Below are 20,937 nucleotides of genomic sequence, written 5' to 3'. Positions count from 1 at the left end.
AGTTACCAAAGTTGGCTCTAGGAAAATCAGTACATAAAGTCACATATGCAAAACAGATGAGTTAATAAGTCAATGTACTTAAAAAATCTGCAGGCAATATGCCCTGAATGAAAGTCTCTTAGAACCACTACTTCTATAACATCTTTTCAACTAAAACTCGCCCTCTAACCCAGGCCAAAATCTTGACTGTATATCTTGACCTATAGAATAGTATGGGTTAGAACTACATATACTTTATTACTCAAATAGTAAAGGCTTTAGTTTAATTCAGCCCACTACTTCAGAAATATTCAAAAACTAAACAGTCTCCTAAACTTCAGGAAGCCATTTCTTGAACACTAAAGGGTAGTCACCAGACCTTTATGTATTGTGGCTGTGAAGCTGAATAAAGATGTTAAAGCATATGTCAGAAAAAAAAAAAGCCATTGAGAACCTTTGGGGCCTGTGCCATGGATAACAGGATAAGTTTTAGTCTGAGGGGCCGGCATCCTATATGAGCCCCAATTGAAGTCATGCCTGTTCCACTTCAAATCTAACCCCCTACTAATGCACCTGGGAAACCAGGGCACGCACGGGGCACCCAAACAGGCCCAGTTATAGCTGGTGTGGCCCCTTCTGGGGAGTAAACCAGCAGATGGAGGATCTCTCTCCCCTCTAACTCTGCCTTTCAAATAAATAAGTCTTAAAAATCATCAAAGTTCATTTAATCATTTAAAAAATTAACCCATCTCTTGTACTTGCATACTTTTAACAACCTTATTAGCCAAATATGAAAGCATTCTGGGGCACAAATAAAATCCTCAGAAGCTGCACTGAGGGTAGCTTTACTGTCTTGGCAGAACTGTTAGCTCACTTCTGGATGACAGCTTAATCAGTACTTACCTACTAATATCAAAAGTAAAACAGCCCATTAACTGCTTCTATGGTTTTTTATATCATATGCAGAAGACAGTAGTTTTTTGTCCTTACATTTTTGAAATCTGAAGAGCCCATTAACAATTCCTTCCTGATCCCAGTGAAGAGATGAGTGTAAGGATGGGAGTACAGGGGAAAGGAACAGAATTGGGCTATAATTACAATAAAATTGGTTCTATTTTAACATGCACTATTTCCTTAAGTCCCCATTATAAAATGTTTTAAGTTCTATCAAACATTAGATTGTCTGGCATTTACTAAACAGATTTAAAATTAAACTGCTTAGTTTTGGAACAGACTGGAAATTTTTGAGATAAATACACAACAATGTCAAACAATGGGTCACTGAAAAAAATCAAGATAAGAAATTGTACAAAGGAGTTTCTAACAACTTGTACCTAGATCAAAATACAGATAGCAATCTAACAGTGTATTGCCAGGTCCTAGCATGGCAAGAACAAAAGGAAAGAATACATGTTGGCAAGGTATTTGCAGAAAAACAATTCACATGTTTCTGATTGGAAAGCAAATATATAGTGCCCTTCTGAAGGAAGGTCCTCAGAAATCTAAAACAACACCTACCACAACTTACAGCTGCCCCACATCTGGGAATATATGTAAAGGAAATGAGTGAGCTTAGCAGACAGATCTGTGCTCTGTGTTCTAAGCAGCACTCCATCTTTAGTTATCCATCAGTGGGTGAATGGATTATAAAAATGTTATGTATACCCAATGAAATATTAACCATATAAAGATTGGAATACTGATTATTTGCAGTTAAATGGATGGTACTGTAGGTCCCTTATCACGTAAGTCAAATAAGCCAGCCACAGAAAGATACTACATGTTCTGTGAGAGTAAGTGATTCAGCAGAGGCTCTGGTAAGAGGATCACAGAGGGAGGTTAGATCCTGGGTACCATCAGAAGTAGTCATTTCTGGTGTTTCAAAGCACAGATGTCACAATAATGTGCTATAAACTAAAAAGAAGTTATGGCCAGTACATTGGCATAATGGGCTAATCCTATGCCTGCAGCACCAGCGTCCTATACGGGCACTGGTTCCTATCTTGGCTCCCACTTCTGTTGCAGCTGCCTGGGTAAGCAACAGAGGATGGCTCCACATGGGAAGCCTGGAAGAAGCTCCTGCTCCTGACTGCAGGCCTCAGGCACACCCAGCTCTGTCCAGCTGTGGTGGCCATTTAGGGAGTGAACCAGTGGATGGGAGATCTTTGTCTAATTTTTTCAAGTAAAGTATTTTTAAAAAGAAGAGAATAACTGATACATTCCAAACATAAAGATCCTTTAAGGAAATGAGGTTATCTGGTTTCCTTGGTTTCTACTGTGTGTATGATACTGAAATACTGCACACAATCCCATAAAAATATGCAAAATATGCAAGGATTGCATGTGATGCAAAAATTTAAAACACACCTGTACAATCCTTGGGGGGGAAAATTCCAGAAACATTCACATAGTGTCCTTTTTAATATATTTTGGCAGTCATCAACATGTCATAGCTTCTAAGTGCTTTCCTATTCCTTTATTGTATTTGAGTTTTGGCAGCAAAGGTTACAAGAAAACAGTCAATCATGGATTCTGTTGTTTTGGGTCATGTTCCCAAAAAGAGTAGCTGTCTAAGACAATTCCACAGGAAGAAGTCAAACCTATTCCAAGAAGCAATAAAATTACGTAGTACCATCTCTTCTAAAATTCAAAATCTGTGTAATTTCCAGTGTACCTCAGCATCATCGTCCTCATACTGTAGTAACCACAACAATCCCTCATGTAGCCCAGCAAATCTCAAGATCGACCACCTGAGATGAAATGCGTACATGAAGAAGCTATCCATGAACTGATCAGTAAAAGTACATTGCCTCTGTAGCAAAATAATTAATCACATTTCCTCCTGTGATACCATCCTAAAAGAATAAATCTACTTGTTAGAAGGTTTACAGAGCACGGTAGCTCTTTCAGTAACCTAAAAATGAGAAGAACTGAGCCTAGTCCATACCTTCCTTCTTGTAATTGCCATCTAAGCCCATTTTTCTCTTCAGTAAATTAGGATTTTTATTTAGCTTAAGTTTCCCAGCTTCTTTACTTCCCTTAGCACTGGACAGATGGGCTCCTAATAAGGGGTTTGCATAACCAGTGCTCTTTGTTTAAAACAAAGGATGACATCTTGGTTTATCAATCACACATGTCGAAATGCTAGTGGAATCAAATTGTCAGTTACTACTTCCAAATCTGCAACTTTTAACAATACACAGTCTGACTATAATAACCTCATGGAAACTTTACAGGAATTTTCATTCTATATGAATTATCGTATATGTAAGAACAGACATCCCAGATTAGTTACCTGTCGCGTCATTTGCCAGACACAGTCGATAAACTGCAGAAAAACAGGCGATCTGTCTGCATCTGCATGGTTCTTATCTCCATGGCCAACTCTCTGGAGCAAAGACAGTGAGACTGAGATTTCGGAGATTCCCAAATAAAAATAACACTTGGTGTAAGTGCCAGATGTAGCCCCCTAGGTTAATATTTATTTGCTGCATCTCCATACATATCCCTCCCACAGGAATCTGTAACCTGGGAAAATACCTAGCCAAAAGCCAAGCTTTCAGTACCTTCTAGTCTTGAAATATCATGACAGAAAAGTCGTTTTATTCTCAGTTCAGTTGAATTTTTACTTCTACCTCATTATCTCTTAGTCCTAAACGTGTAGGAGCAAGGGCATTTTGTACAGCCACACTGAAGAATAATATTAAGCCATCGTGCTTTTAAGGCTACATGAAAAGTTCGGTCATGTTGAACAGCCACTTGGACGTGAATGCACCCATCCATCAACCCATCTGAGTAATATGTAATATTTTCTAATAGAGATCACAGGAAAAACTGGGCCTCTAGCCTGAATATCCAAATGGCATCCAAAACAAAATTTCTTGACAAGTGTACCCTTCAGGGTAAGTAAGTGTAGATGAACATCGTAGACATCATTTTCATATGCCCAAGACAGATACATCAAGACTCATGTTTCTTTACTTACTAATTGAAATCGATGTCCAAAACTTAGCCATTCTTTCTCCACAAGGACTTCAAAGCCTCTTATGGTCCGGTAGTATCCATCCAACATGAGCATGGCTAGGGATGTTAGCTGAGCTGTGCGGTCCCAACCATCACTGCAGTGTACGACGACGGAAGTCTTCCCTGACTCTACCTTGTCAGCAATCCTAAGAGCCCCTGCAAGAATAAGCTGGAAAAGGTTTTGGTTGGTTTTTTTTTTTTAATTTTTTAAAAAATAAATGCTTCTTCAAATTTTACTAGTACTGTTTTAGGTATGAGTACCTCAATAACATGGAGAGAAAAACAACCTATCCCTTTCCAAAAATAATTTTCGGAAATTAGTGACTTACTACATACTTCTGTATGCAGGGATCCAATTTTCACAACACCATTCGCTGAACAGACCCCTTCTCCAGGGAATGATTTTTTTCAGCTCATTTTTCAATCATTAATTACATTAATTCCTAGAGTTTTGGGGTCTTTCATTAGTCCACATATTTGTTTTTGTGCAAGTACTGTGCTATTTTGATTGTAAATGTCCCATAATATGTCTTGAAACCTGCTACTCTGAAACCTCCAGCTTTCTTTTCATTGTTGGATAACTTCAGCTGTCCAGGGCCTCTAGCATTTACAGAATGGAAGGATTGTTTTTTTCTAAATCAGAGAAGAATGTCCTTGCTGTTTTGGGAATTTACTGAATAAAAATTGTTTTTGAGTATTACTGATACTTGGATGCTGTTATTCCAATCCATGAGCATACAGGTTTACATTTTTTATGTCTTTTATTTCTTAATGTTTTGTAATTTTCACTGTAGGGAACTTATCACATCCTTGGTTAAATTTATCCCAAGGTATCTGAATGTTTTCCAAGCTACTGTGAATGGAACTTCTTACCAACCCCTTCTTGGGAGTTTACACCTAAGGGAAATGAAATCAGCCTATGAAGGACTTATCTGTACCCCCCACATTGATAGCAGCTCAGTTCACAATAGCTAACATATGGAATCTACAGAGTTGTCAGCTAATGACATTAATGGTATAATGAAAATGTACCATCCATGCACAATGCAATAGTAGTCAGCAAAAAGAACAAAACTGTCTTCTAACAAATGGATGCAAGTACAGACAACTGTGCTTACTGAAGTCCCGAAGACAAATATGTTTTCTTTGATGTGTACCACCTATACAAAGTTAAAAAATGTAGATGACTGAAATTGTCTATTCCCATCTACTATATTATTTCTGCTTTACACTTGCTGGATTCTTTAGCGAAGTTGAAGCCTTTGACTATATATGCACATTGAAAATTACTGTAAATTAAAAAAAATAGAACAGGGAAGAATGGCACCATATGAAGTATCATTAGAAGCTGGACATTATGTATTAAATACATGAAATCTAAGTTTTATAAAAGTTTTATTAAAAGAAAAAAAACATAACATAAATCTTTTCAATTTAAAACTGCTAAATTCAGCCCAGTGCAGTAGCCTAGTAGTGGCTGAAGTCCTTGCCTTGCAGGCACTTGGATCCCATATAGGTGCCAGTTCATATCCCAGCAGCTCCACTTCCCATCCAGCTCCCTGCTTGTGGCCTGGGAAGGCAGTCAAGGACGGCCCAAAGCCTTGGGACCCTGCACCCACGAGGGAGCCACAGAAGCTCCTTGCTTCTGGCTTCAGATGGGCTCACCTATAGCTGTTGTGGCCACCTGGGTAGTGAATCAGCAGATGGGAAAAACTTTTTCTGTGTTTCCATCTCTGTAAATCTGCCTTTCCAAGAAAAATAAATTTTAAAAAAAAACTGCTGAATTTTCCAAATTAAAAAAAAAAAAACAATTTGTGCTTATTCATTTTGCCACCTCCTCAATTCTGCCTGAATTTTAGACATTTTCATGTGAGTACTCATGTAATTCTGTTCGTTCCTAAACATGAAAAATACTTTCCATAATTGCACAATATTAAAATATATATGGTTACACATAATACCACAAACTTCTATTCTGCTAAGGTTTTATAACATGAATATTGTGTCCTGTGTGTGTGTGTGATTTCCCTAATCAGAATAGTCAAATTTCACAGATCATCTACATACATTTATTAGATACCTAACAGATAATGCTGCCCTACCTCTAAAGGGCACAAACAATATTATTTGCCCAGCCCTGGTCTCCATGAGCTAGCACGACATGCTGCATGACATACAAAAGCAAATAAATGAACATGGTAGTACTTGATGAAACAGTGAAGCATTCTGAGAAAATGGGATTAGTTGCAAGCTTGGAAGTCTTAAGAAATACAAACTAGAAACAGGGAAAAACCATCAAAACTAAATTATAAGGAAACAAATTATAATAGCAAAGTTAGGATACGGTTTGCATTACCAAAATTATCAATTTTTACTGTTCAGAAGATACATTTTCATGTTGACTTCAATTATAAGAAAGTAACCATTACAGATGAAGGAATTAGAAAACGTATTTAAGAAATATTAACACATACCCACCTTAATATGTTCCAACCAGTGAGTGGATTCCAAGTTAGACAACCAGTGAGTTTCCTCAATATTGGGGTACACAATCTCCTTGAGTTTCCGCAACGATTCTCTCATCACATGAATATTGTGGATATCCAGAAAAACTAGTTCTGCACTTTGATAAGCATCTTCACTTTCATAACCTCCACCTTTGGCCTGAAAAAAATCATGTAATGGGAATTCATAAATGAATAAATATCCATTGTATGGATATTCTTGAGAAAGTGCTATAAAATATCTAACAAGAAAAATGATACATATTACCGGTGACTAGGGAAACTTGGAACGTGTGGATAACAGCATAATTTATTACAAGCTTTCTACCTCTGTTCTTTACAATTAGAATACACCAACTCTACCTCCTTTTGTGGCCATTATAGAAGTTAAGTGAATGCGTTTAAACAGTTTAATTTTTTTAAAGATTTATTTATTTTTATTGGAAAGGCAGATAGAGAGGAAAGAGAGAGGAAGATCTTCTGTCTGATGAGTCACTCCCCAAGTGGCCACAACAGCTGCAGTTGAACCAATCCAAAGTCAGGAGCCAGGAACTTCCTCCAGGTCTCCCACGCGGGTGCAGGGTCCCAAGACTTTGGGCCATCCTCGACTGCTTTCCCAGGCCACAGGCAGGGAGCTGGATGGGAAGTGCGGCTGCTGGGATTAGAACCGGTGCCCATATGGGACCCCGGCGTGTTGAAGGCAAGGACTTTCGCTGCTAGGTCACAGCGCCGGGCCCTAAACAGTTTAATTTTAAGTTTCAACTTTATGGTACAATTCTGTAGAGTCTGGGATTCCCCTCCCAATTCCCACCCTCCATTTTTCTATATCATCAGAATAACATAGTCCTTGGTAAGGAGTTATAATTCCATCAGTCTGTTATTTAAGTGTGCTCCGACAATGCTGGTACAGACAATGTCAGTCCAGCATCCCACTAAGCATTTGAACATTTTAAAATGCTAACTTTCCTTGCCCATATTTTGAATCCTTACCTGTAATTTCATGTTATAAGATGTATTTGTATTTGAAAAGGAGACACAGAAGAATCCTGCACCCACTGGCTTACTCCCCAGACTGCATCAATGGTCAGATCTGGGCCAGTCCAAGGCCAGGAGCTTCACATCTCCCAATATGGATGAAGGGACCCAAACATTTGGGCTACCCCCTCTACTCGTTTTTTTCTTTTTTTTTAACTTTTGCATTGTTTGGACATTTATTTTTATTGGAAAGTCAAATATACAGAGAGGAGGAGAGACAGAAAGATCTGCCATCCATTGATTCACTCTCCAAATGGCCACAATGGCCAGAGCTGAGCTGATTCAAAGCCAGGAGACCAGAGCCTCTTCGGGGTCCCCCATGTGGGTGCAGGGTTCCAAGGCTTTGAGCCATCCTTCACTGCTTTCCCAGGCCACAAGCAGGGAGCTGGATGGGAGGTGGGGCTGCCAGAATTAGCACCGGTGCCCATATAGGATCCCAGCACATTCAAGGTGAGGACATTAGCCACTAGGCTACTATGCCAGTACCCCTCCTCTGTTTTTGCAAGCCATTAGCAGGGAGTTGGATCTGAAGTGGAGCAGCTGGAACTCAAACTACCCATTTAGGATGGTAGTGCTGCAGGCAAAGACTTAGCCAGCTATGCTACAGCACTAGCCTCTTCTGAATAATGTAACAGTCTTGATTTTTACTAATTTTTTTTTTGTTTCTTTATTTGGGTTTTATGAAGAATCATCAGAAAGCACAAAAGATGTGTTGCTGAAACTGACAGTTTCTCTGTGCAAAAAGAAAGAATAAAGGACCAACAGAAGTTGAAAAGGGGCTCACACACTAATCTTTATAATAGTCTTGTTGATGAATTATGTGTCCTGTCTGCCAAGAGCATACTCAACACTGAACAACACAGGACAAGCCAGAGATCATGGAAAAGTCTGGCCATAAAAGCAGTGAGACATAGGGATTACAATTGTGTGGGTGAATGGTGGGATAAACAGATCAGGAAATAACACAAAATGAACCCTCATATTTTAAAGGACTACATGAAAACGAAAGAAGTTAGGTCTTAACATTTATTTCTTGCCTTCAAACCATGAATCCTAAAACTGATTTCACCTAAAATGACTACAGAGAAGATCAAGACTGAATCCCATAGAAGTTATCGTAAAAGAAGAGAATAAAAGCAGCATTCAAAACCACCCATCAGGCAGTGTCCAAAAAGACTGAAAACTTCTGTCTTTAAGTAAGCTAAGATATGAGAAGTGAGAAATTGACAACCAAAAAAACCTCATTAATTAAATGATAGGATTTGGGAGTAAGTTATAAATTAAATGAAAAATCATTTCAGAAATGAAGACCAAAAATGAGAAGAATTAGAAGAACAAATTTTGGAGATGAAATCTTCAGTGAAATAAAAGATAAAAAGGAGAGTTTTAACAGCAGAATAGACAAGATGGAGGAAAGAATTTCTGACCTTGAGGGTAAGAATTTTGAAATAACCAAATCAGACAAAAATAAAGAATGAAGAAAGTATACAAACTAAAGGGTATCATTAAACAATCACATACTTACAGGAATTCTCAAAGGACAACAAAAGAAAAAGCTATTGAGAACCTGCTAAATGAAATAATAGGTGAAAGTCTTGAAGAGACATGTACATTCAGATACAAGCTCAAAAGAATTCCAAGCCAACTCAACCAAAAAAAGGTCTTCCCCAAGATATGCTGTCGTCGGAGTGTCAAAAGTTAAAGACAAGGAAAGAATCCTAAAGACAATAAGAAACAAGTATAAAGTCACATGTAAAGGAAAGTCAATTAGATTAACATTAGATCTCTCAGCAGAAATCCTACAGGCCAGAAGAGAGCGACAAAGATATTCAAAGCCTTTAAAAATACCTTCCAACACTGCAATCTCTGCTGGCTCTGGCTCTGGTGTCTGGCCCTGCTGTGGAGTTAAGGGGGCACTCCAAATGGGTTGGTGTTCCCACTGGTGAGAACGAGAGTAAGACTGGCATGAGTGTGCATGGCTACTGATTGCACTGGCAAGCGTGTGCACTGGGGCGGTGGAGCAATAGACTTGGCTTGACTCCAGCCCCCACTGGTACTTGTGAGAGTCATTTTGGGTGCAGAACTGGCCAGACCAGGTCTTGACTCCCGCTGAACTATGTGAAAGCTGTGTCTGGGTGTGTACTAGGTAACACTGGGCTACAACAACCAACAAGAATGGGTATGGCTGGTTGAGCAAGGCCACTGTTCTCGCCACTATTCTTACCAGGACAGGAGGTGGACAAAGTCAACCTGGGCAAACAATCCATTGGTGTATACAAGAACTACCATTGGGAGGAGACTCGATGCAGGGGCTTGGGAAACTCCTTTATTGAGACATAGACCCTGCAGGAGAGCGTAAGAAGCAAGGCAAACAGCAGCCCAGACCATGCCAGGTTACAATACCCACTGGCATGCATACATGTAGATCAGGTCTGGGGACGAATCAGTCTGGACCAGCACGTAACACCCATTGGCAGATCTGAGAACCAGTGTAGGGAGCAGGAGGAGCCAAGCCAGATCAGGCCACAACACGAGCCAGTTCACATTAGGACTGAGACAGCAGTAAGATTTGGCTAGGACAGGCTGCACCACCCACCAGCAGGAGCTGCAATAGGGGGCAGATTAGACTAGGCCAGGTGGCGCAATAGGAATGCAGAAGCTCAGGTGAGGCAAGTCATGCCAGCCTGCGCCAAATGGGGGCCAGGTACATGAATCCCAGGGACAGGGGATCTGATATGGGTTGGGTAGATTGGTTCAGGTCATGGGGTCTACATATGTGGTGTGGGATGGGTTACTGAGCCTCAGGGACAGGGGGATCTGGTGGGGTTTGAATCACTTGGCCCAGATCCTGCAGCCCACCTTCTACGCAGATGTTGGTTCCACGAACCCCAAGGTGGGGGAATCTGTCAGGGCCTGGATCTCCTGATCCGGGTCTCGGGGCTGGCATAATAGGTAGGTGTCGGGTTCATGAACCCCAGAGGTGGGGGATCCAGCTATGCTTGGGACACCCGGCCCAGCTTCTTGGACTTGCCTGCAAGAACATGCCCTAGTTAATGAAAAAGGTGGAGCAGTGTACATAAGTCCTGATGTAAAATGAGATTAAGGCAGCATATTTGGTGCTATAGCAGAAGAACAGAACTAACTGGACAACAACCCCAAGCAAACGAAAACAGCAAACAATTTCAGTGAATGGAGCCAATGGACATTGGGATGGTGACATCATCCTTTGGTGAAATCAGCATTTCAGAACTATCCAAGCCACTTGGACAGAACCCTTGGAATATGTACACTTTGAGACTCTGTTGATATGAGGCGGTGGTTTCTTATCCCTGGGTACTGGGATGTATAGAAAGTTATGAGTGGGTTTCTCCTTTGTTTCTCCCCTTCTCCCAGGAACAACAAGAAATGGCAAATTTGGAAGAAACGGATTCACCCAATTTTCCCTAAACCTTGATCCTTCCCACCCTGATCAACCATGTAATAATTATTTTTAAAAATAAATTTAAAAAATACCAACTGGAAATATGTCCATTGGATCCATCCTTTAAAAGTGAAGAAGTACTTTCCAGATAAGCCAAACTAAAAGAATTCAAAACCAAACTAGCCTTACAAGACATTGTGAAGAATATCCTGCAATAGAAATTAAGGTTGGGGTGCCCATGATGACTCAGTTGGCTACTACTCCCCTGCAAATGCTAGAATCCCATGTGGATGCACTTGTATCCCTGCTGCTCCACTTCCCATCCCGTTCCCTGCTTGTGGCCTGGGAAAGCAGCAAAGGATGGCACAAAGCCCTCAGGCCCTATACCCACATGGAGGACCTGGAAGAAGCTCCTAGCTTAAGATTGGCTCAGCTCTGGCTGTTCCGGCCATTTGGGGAGAGAACCAGCAGATGGAAGATCTTTCTGCCACTCCTTCTATATATCTGCCTTTCCAATGAAAATAAATAAATCTTTAAAAAAAGAAAGTAAAAATGAAACACATGCCATATGAAATTCAGTAACAGCATGTAAATCATTATGACAGGCCTTAGTCTTTACTAATACTGTCAATACTAATCAAGCAGATTAAATTCACCAACCAAAATACTTAGTTTTGCTGAATGGATAAAAAGTTACTACCCCACTAAATGTGGCCTATAAAAAACTCACTTCATAAAGATGGACACAGAATAAAAATGAAGGGTCGAAAAAATAACAGGCAAGTGGAAATTAACAACAAGCAGGCATAGCCTTTCTAATATAAAACATAACTGGGGAGCCTGGCACCATAGTGTAGTAAGCTAAGCCTTCCCTGAGGCGCCAGCATCCCACATGAGCACAGTTCATGTCTTGGCTGCTCTACTTCTAATCTAGCTCCCTTCTCAAGCCTGGGCAAGCAGCCAAGACTGAAGTCCTTGGGCCCATGCACACATGTGAGAAACCCAGAAGAACCTCTTGTTTCTGGCTTTGGATTGGCTCAGCTCCTGCCGCTATTTGGGGAATGAACCACTGAATGGAAGACCTGTCTCTCCTCTCTGTAATTCTGCCTTTCAAATAAAAACAGTAATTCAAAGAAAGACAAAACAAGGGTCTGTGCAGAGACTCAACTGGCCAATCCTCTACCTGCAAGCAACAGCATCCCATATAAGTGCTGGTTTCTGTCCCTGCTACTCCCCATCCTGCTCCTATGTGTAGCCTGGGAAAGCAGTCGAGGATGGCCCAAAGCCTTGGGACCCTGTATGTGCATGGGAGACCTAGAAGAGGCTCTGGGCTCCTGGATTCAAATGAGCGCAGCCTGGGGAGTGAATCAATGGACGGAAGATCTTCCTGTCTGTCCTCCTCCCTGTGTATCTGACTTTCCAACAATTTTTTTTTAATTTAGAACTTTTAAAAATAATATATATATATACACACACATAAACAGATCTGACAGAATTGATATTCAGTAGTTTCAGGCTACAATATAAACATACAAAAAAACCTAGCTGTTTTGTATGCTAATGCTAAACTCATTAACAAATCAAAACAAATAACATTCACCATAGTGACAAAATAAAAACATCAAATACTTAGTAATAAATTCAACCAAAGAAGTTTAGAGCTCTACAATGAAAACTACCAACATTAGTGAAAGAAATCATGAAGGACCCAAAAAATTGGAAAGGCATTCCTTGCCTGTGGATTAAATGGATCAACAGCAATAAATGCTTAAACTACCTAAGGTGAGTTATAGATTCAAACCCCTAACAAAACAATGACAATCTTCACAATTAAAAGACGTATACGGGTGAACTGTTATGTGTCAACCACTGAACAAATGTCTTCTTATTTTGTTAAATTTCTTATTTGTTGAAGCATTAAACCTTTTTATACTAATTAAATTTAACGTTACATTTAAAAAAAAGGAAGCGAAGGAAGGAACAAAGAAGGTAGGGAATATCATTGTGCTGCCAGAATTCTATATACAAAGCACATTGAATCTGTGTTAAAGATGAATTAAAAATAAAAGCAAATCAGTTATAAAGGCATAAAACGGATCAGGAGGAAGTAGCAACAACAAACCCAGCATGAATAAACCAAAGCACGGACGCAAAGTAAATACAATTGTTCAGTGAAGAGGGACTCATGAAAATTATTTTAAAAATTTGAAAATTACGAATTGATACAATGCCTAAACATATCCGGAAACACAAACCCAAATTTAGTAAAATAACTAGACTGGGAAAAAGAAAATAATTTAGACGGGAAAAATGACAGAAAATAAAGACACATGTCTTTTCAGAGTTCTTGAAACAATGCAAAAGGAAAATAAACAATGCATTCAAGGTATGCAAACATAAGGTAAGGACTTTGTATCAAGCAAAACTGAAGTTCAATAGTAAAGCATACAAGCTGCTGTCAGCAAGCAGCACCGAGAGACTACTGTTCCCCTCAGCCACTGCTGAAGTGTTCCTGGAGAGCAGCCTCCAGCAGGGAGCTGGGAGAAGAGCAGGAATGGGGGACGGCCATTTTGGGTAGTGATTAAGACTCTTGTGGGATGCCCACAACCCATAGCAAAGTGCCTGCTTAACTCCAGTTCCACCTTCCTGCTAATGACCGTGCTTGGAGGCAGCAGATGAAGCGCAAGTCCCTGAGCATGTGCAACCCAAGGGGGACACCCCAGGCTGATTTCCCATCTCAGTTCCAGGCTCCATTGTCAACATTCAACACATTTTCAGCAATCATATAGTGATGGCAGTGCTAGTATTGTTCCGAGGCTGGAGTGGGATAAAGGAAATGGGTAAATATGGGATATGTCATCATTGCTGTTTCTTTAAAAACCAGGAATCCTGATGTAAAAAAACACAAAACACAAATATAACGCTGAAAGAATTTATGTAAAAATTAAGCAGTTTAAATTGACAGGATCATGTTGAATTCATGGGCTACTTTAAAATATGCATATATAAAAATATGCATGCATACATGTGTATACACACTGCCTAACACAAAAGACTAGAAGCCTGAACACCCAAATCATGGTCTGAAATATTTTTTACCATTGAAAACTTGGAATGATTAATCTTGTGTGAAGCATGAAATACAGGCTTCCGATGACTACTAATACATCCTAGCCCAGCAGACAGCAAAGGTCACGATGGTTATCTCGAAACATTTCAGGATAGGATTTGTAAAGACTCCCTCTGACTGAAGAGAAGACAGCTATATGTCAGTCCCTCCATATTATCTCATTTCATCTTTATGTTCCGCAACTACAGGATTAATGAATAGCAGTTTGGGATGCCAGGCTTCTCCTGGGTCCTTGAAAAAAGAAAATTTATAGTTTAATGGAAAAATGCCTGGAACTCACAGTGCCCTTCAAAAAGCTAAGCAGAACAAAATTAAGTATATCCTCCATAGTTTAATTTCTAATCATCCTAGCAATATTTATAACAGAAACTCACCACAGAAATGTCCTAGATCTTCAACCACAGGTGATATCATTAGTTATACCAATAAAATGATACAAATAAATCCTGATTGACACTGAAACACACACGGTGTGAGCAGTGATACAGCCTGGCTCCTGCCTTCAACTACATAGCCATGCAGACCCTGGGAGCTAGCAGAATTGGCTCAGCAGGGGGTTCCTGCCACACACGGGACACGAGGCCTGAAATTCCACTTACTGGCTCTGCCAAAAGCTATGGCAGGGTCTCTGAGGAGTGAGCCAGCAGTCAGGCTTTGTCTCTGACTCCGTCACTCTACCTCTCAACTAAAAAAAGAAAATATATAGTGTCAATTTAAAACAAATTTATTACTCTTTTATTCAAATAAGTGAACGTATCATATGTAGGAGCATCAGAAAGCTGACAGAAAGTGGAAATAAAAGGTAATACACATCTTCCATGTACATTTTACAAGTTTTTGAAGCCTCATCTCTATATTCCGGTGTTACAAAAGTTTATGATGTATCTCTTTAGTCACAATTGTCTGATTTTTCTAAATATCCTCTTCCTTTTTTATCTGCATTCACTACTTTTTCTGTAAATACATTATTTCTTGGTAGTGAAAAAAAAATAACGTTTAGAAAACAAATTGGGGCCCGGTGGGGTGGCCTAGCAGCTAGAGTCCTGGCCTTGAACGCCCCGGGATCCCCATGGGTGCCGGTTCTAATGATTGTAGAGTCTAAGGTCTTTTTGTTGCATTTTGTGGCCCTACCAAACCCAGCAGCTGACTCATGAAACTACAATTACAATTTCATGTACTGCAAGACAAGCTCACCTTATTAGCAACAGCATTAACACTTGGCCGTGCATCAAATATAAAGATTTTGTGAGACTGGGCATTGGAATCCATGATGGCTTGCAGGTATTTTTCATCTTCTTTGCTTCTCTTTCCACTCACTCCTACCATAGGCTGGCTACATCTTGTGATTGTGGCTTGACTTTCAGGATGAATCCATGATAAAACCTTCATTAGGAAAATGAAAACACAGCGTTTATGTGTCAGGTTGTAGTCCTCAAAAACAGTACTATAGAAAGCTCTGCTGTCACATTCAAAGCCTAGCCTGGGAAAAAAAAGACAGTACTAACATCTTGACAACAGGATGCTGGACTCTCTACCATACAATGTTATCATATATCTAAATAGAAGACTGATGGCCTTATAACTGTTGCTCAAGAACTATACTATCTAGAGGGAAAAACAAGGGCGGAGCGTGGAAGTGAGAAGGGATCCCTGGGCCTACAGAGCTGTGTCTTGAGAAATAGAAACAAACAATATCACATCACTAAAAAGCAAATGAAATCCTCACCTTTCTTTGAAGCCAAATCTGGGATGTGAAAAACATGGCCTAATTGTTTAGCCAAATAATGCTTTATGAGATCACTGATACTGGATGACATGGTATCAAGAAAAAGTATGGGGATAAGTAAGCCCCACTTTTGAAGATTTAGTACCATATCAGTAATACAAATTTGAGCTGATTTTTCCTAGGTTTGGTTATTAATTTTTGTTTTCTTTTTGTATTTTGTATCATTATTTTCCATTATTTTCCATGGTACAGTTTATAGGTATAGCATTCCTCCCTCCACCTCCACTTCCTCACTCCCTTTAACCCTACCTTACCATTTCCCCCATATTATAATAATAATTTAATCCTTCAGCAGTAGTCACAAGTCCAACAGCGGCTACTTGAGTGTATCAGAGCATTGTAGGTATTGGCAATGGTGGAAAATCTAGTATCCTACTGTCGAGGTATATTTAACATTTTCCCTGGGAGTCTTATTCAGGAATAGAGATGCACTCTGCAATATATCTTTATTTCCTGATGTGCTAGTCTCCATTTTACATTTCATCTATGCAAATACAAGCATATACATGTTAACCTATTTATTTGTTTTGTATTTTGCATGAATATTGCCTTATATCAGAGATAATATATGATATTTGTGCTTTGGGGATTGGCTTAATTCACTGAGCATAATGGTCTCTTGTTGGGAGCATTTTGTTCCAAATAGCAAGATTTCATTCTTTTTAGTGGCTGTATAGTATCCCATGGAGTAGACGTACCACAGTTTCTTTATCCATTATTCTTTCAGTGAGAAGCTAGGTAAATGCTCAGGTTCCCAAGCTTTAGGGAAATACAAATAAAAACTACCTTGAGGTTCCACCTAACTCACCTGAGGCTGTCCTACATTCGGAAGTCTAACACCACCTCCTGACATGGATGTGGGGAGAAAGGTACCCTACTCTACTGCTGGCGGGAGTGTAGGCTTGCACAGCAAATCTACATAAGTCAGTACGGAGAATGCTAAGGCAACTTAAAATTGATCTACCTCATTAACCAGTTATTCTACCCCTGGCAATAAGCCCCAAAGGAAATGAAATCTGCACAGCAGAAAGTGACCTACAACCATATTTATAGCAGCACAATAACACATATTAAGATACAATGAATAATGCAGTGGGAAACTCTTGCTTTCCAAATAAGAACCATGCAATTCTGGTTTTATTTTTGAATTGTGTCAAGATTTTTAAAAATTTGATTAATTCAATTACCATTACCTGTAAAAACCTGCTGCTGTAAGTATTTTTCTACTGCATCCATTCTTCCATTCATCAAACTCAGCATTAAATGGAACAGCACATTACAAAGTCTTATCAATGCTTTGTGCTACTTACTGGGATCCGGCCCCTGGACCTAAAGGATGCCACTCTCTTTAATTCTTCATCGGGAATATTTGCTGGCACAACCAAAAGAGCAGGGTATGTATCACAAAGTTCATATCTTTCATTTATCTTGGTCACTCTCCAGCTTTCATTTGGAATTCCCTACAGATGACAAAACACAGCATTCATTACTAACTACCTACAGGATTAGAAGACATCAGAATAGCAGCCAATGTATTCAGTCTCTAATTTCCACTATCCAGCTCTTGAAGCGTTGAGACAGTTAATGTCTAACTATGCTGACCACCTTTAACGATTTATATTCTTAATGTAGGATATATTTTCATTTTGGTACCAAATATGTTAATGGATATATTCATTTGTTCAATACTAACAGAATGAACATCCAGGCTTAGCACACCCAGGGAGAAACAAGCAGAGTTAAGATTAAAACTACAGTGCCTCATTCAGTGTCACTGGAAACTGACATGACTGCCACTCACCTGAACAAAGAAATTTCAAAGGACAGGCACCAAATGTCTGGAGAACGATAAACTTATTTATATGATTATCAGTTACATAAATAAAATGAAGTTTTCAATCCTATGTTATAACACTAATAGAATGTTGTTAATTGAGAACGTTATAGAAAAGTAAAGCAAATAATGGAAACAAACGTTAAAGCACAAAGACCTACTTAAAACCATTTATTGCACACATCAATTACTGAGCTCTCATACAGTGCTTCAATACCTGTTATTTTACAAATAGTACACTGATTCACACATACAATTACTTAACACTTTAAATTTTCCATCCTCCATTGTACAAATAAAACCATTACATTAACTGATCAAAAAATGTGTTTTTTTAATATAGGTTCTAATCTCTGTAGTAAGTGCTAATGATAAACTGTAAATTATTGGATGTGTGCCATTGATATTATTCTACTGACCACAGAAATTTCTCTTCTGATTAATGTGTCCACTGGTCAAAGTCAAGTCAAAAATAAGTAAGATTGTGGTCTTGCTCAGTTACTTCCATGCCAGTTCTGAGGAGTGTTTTCCAGGCTGGTTACGCAATGCATCTACTTTAATGACTGGGTATTTCTGTAGACCGTGCTCATTTTCTTTACACAGGTATTTACTGATCTCTTGATTTTTCTTGACCTTATCCACAATTTCCCAAGACCTCTATCTAATCACTATATGATTCAAAAGTAAAGAAGCTCTCCACATAACAAGCCTAAATGGTTATTAAATCATTTTACCCATTTAAAAAAGATATGGTCTAGTTTTTTAATACTATTATGCATGAGGTCTACGGAGTTAATATGATATTCATTCTTTGGATAAAGCTAATCATTTTCAGCAGATTTCTGTTTACAGAGCTTTACAACATAATAAATTCAAATAACAATTTGAATATTTACTTTACAAAATGTCTTCCTATACATTATGAAACCTTCAAACAATCCTATAAAGCAATACCTATCACTAAGTGAAAAACAAAGGCACTGGGACATATGAGTCTTTCAGCAACACCCAAGTAACTGTAAGAGTAAGAAGCAGAGCTACATCTGTATGCCCTTCATATGTTCTAGAACCAAAATAGGCTGATAACTGCACAACTTTGTGAGTACTGAAAAACAAAAGCAGGAGTAGATTATATTAAAGTAATGATTTTTTACAGCATGTGAGTTGGATCTCAATTTTTTAAAAAGTAGGAAGCCCTATATGCCCTGATATGCTACAATCTAAAATATTTTAGATGAAACAAAACAGAAGATACAGAATGGTGTACATGGTTTTATTACTATGTGCTTAAAAAATAGTGTACCATTTACTGACACAAACTTTGTAGTTTAACATCTTTGAAAAAGGACATATAGGAAACCAACAGCATGATTTCCTAAAATGAGGGAAACTGATGAGATGGCTGAGAAATGTCTGCTGAGGAGAGAAACCTACCTTGTAGTAAGGCCTTGTGAACCTGGACTTCTAGAATCATACAGAGTGAGTGCAGCTATTATCACTGCTTCTATTACTTTTAATTTAGAAAAAGTGGAATGGTTCATCTTTAAATTTTAAAAGATTACTTTGTCTCTTCAATAATAAACTTAAAAGGGATAGTCAGAAGCAGAAAACTAAGTCTTATCAGATGTAAGCTCTCCATCAGATATAAACTTAGTTGGCTTGGTTCTAGCACTGCAGAGGAAAAACAAATGAATATAGCAAGTTAAGCACCCTGAAGTACCCGCCTCATTGAATCCACAGTCCAGTGCTCCATCCATACTACCGTATTTACTGATCTCACAATTTGCCATGTAAATGGATATGGTTATACTTATGCCTTTTAATTATTCTTTTCTTTTAATCATATTTTCTTATATCTGGCTATGGCTACTAGAGCTATTTTTCCAAAATCCTACCATGAATGCTGCTGTGACAGCAATTTCTGCCTGGATTCTCAAAGAACAATCTTCATTTTTATAGCTTTTAAAGACACGTTTCCTGATTAGTAACCACTGTATTCTGACCCCGAGTTTTCAGATTAGCACAAATTTCAGAATACTGCATGCTGACTCAGGTTTTAATTAGATTCCAATTTATTTTATATTCTTCTTCTTAATTTAACAATTGGTGATATGATATCAATGAATAAGGAATTCTAAATTTAATCAACCTCAACCAATTTATCTGTGTATTGCACTCTCTTCCTGATTTTGTGAAACAAGTTAGAATTGCATAATTAAAGTGTAGGCAAAAATGTAAATACAAAAGCCACATCTTTAAGATTTTCATATTTGGATTTTAGAATAATTTGGATATCAAAGTTAATGGTTACCAAGAAACAATATGATCCCATGTAAATTAGCAAGAAATCTCAGGGAACAAGAGGAAAATTAAAAGTAAAGACAAGACAATTTTAGTTATAGTTTAAGTACTGCAAAGAAACACCTAAGGCCAAAAAATAGGGGAAATGATAATCTATAGATTTCAACACAATCCTCCCTTCTTTTCCGGTGAATCATATTAATGGAATTTCTAATATTAGGCCAACTCTCCTTGGTGATGATGCATTCTCTCTTTTGTTTACTACTGGATTTGGTACTATAAACATTTTTATCAATAGAATAGTCTCTTAATTTTTTCTCTATTGTCTGTATAACGTCTTTTATTATTTGTTAAATTAATATGCAGAGTTCATGAAGTTCATAGATAATTCCAAGAATACAATAATACTTCTTTCTTCTAATTATTTTCAAACACACAGTTTGCAGTTACTTTATAATCCCAGGCTTAATGTTCTTTACAGCTCTACAATAAGCAGCAGGCCGGCTACCTTCCTACAGGGTATAGAGAAGGATTACAGGAAACAATCAGGTTTTTCAATAGTTTCCAATTTAAGGTTTGCTAGACTCATAGTGAGGGAAAGATAGTGTTTTTTTTACCGATTTCTGAAATACCCAAATACGATACAAATTTCTTTCTTCCTTAAACTCGTGCACAGTGTATTTGGGGGTACAATTTTGATTGCAAGTTTAAGCACTAGATTAGAATTACATGGATTTTCCATTTCTTTTGGAATCAGCTTTAGCAGGATCCAATTTTCAAACTAAGTATTGCACCAAAACCTTTAAATTTTTAACATAGTTGTTCATAATATCCTGATAAATGCCTTTAATATCTGAAGGATCTATACAGATGCCATTCTTTCCATTTGTGATGCTGGTTACGAGGGAATCGTTTCTTTTGTTG

The 20,937-nt window shown here is 38.5% G+C and overlaps 1 protein-coding gene across 3 annotated transcripts in view; it reads right to left on the bottom strand.

Moving 5' to 3' along the window:
- Nucleotides 1-20,937, bottom strand: part of MTMR2 (myotubularin related protein 2) — an 86,082-nt gene that overhangs the window by 2,575 nt on the left and 62,570 nt on the right. For all 3 annotated transcript variants that reach the window (XM_004584999.4, XM_058663998.1, XM_058663999.1), the window contains 5 exons: nucleotides 17,189-17,338; nucleotides 15,287-15,475; nucleotides 6,481-6,666; nucleotides 3,965-4,171; nucleotides 3,275-3,367 (listed from right to left, as the gene is read on the bottom strand). In XM_004584999.4, coding sequence (XP_004585056.2) covers nucleotides 3,275-3,367; nucleotides 3,965-4,171; nucleotides 6,481-6,666; nucleotides 15,287-15,475; nucleotides 17,189-17,338 — 825 coding nt within the window. The remainder of the gene's footprint in view (nucleotides 1-3,274; nucleotides 3,368-3,964; nucleotides 4,172-6,480; nucleotides 6,667-15,286; nucleotides 15,476-17,188; nucleotides 17,339-20,937) is intronic.

Source organism: Ochotona princeps, chromosome 4, assembly GCF_030435755.1.
Source record: "Ochotona princeps isolate mOchPri1 chromosome 4, mOchPri1.hap1, whole genome shotgun sequence".
Classification (NCBI taxonomy): domain Eukaryota; kingdom Metazoa; phylum Chordata; class Mammalia; order Lagomorpha; family Ochotonidae; genus Ochotona; species Ochotona princeps.
The sequence above is the reverse complement of the archived record's forward strand: the minus strand, read 5'-3'. Positions and strand labels throughout refer to the sequence as shown.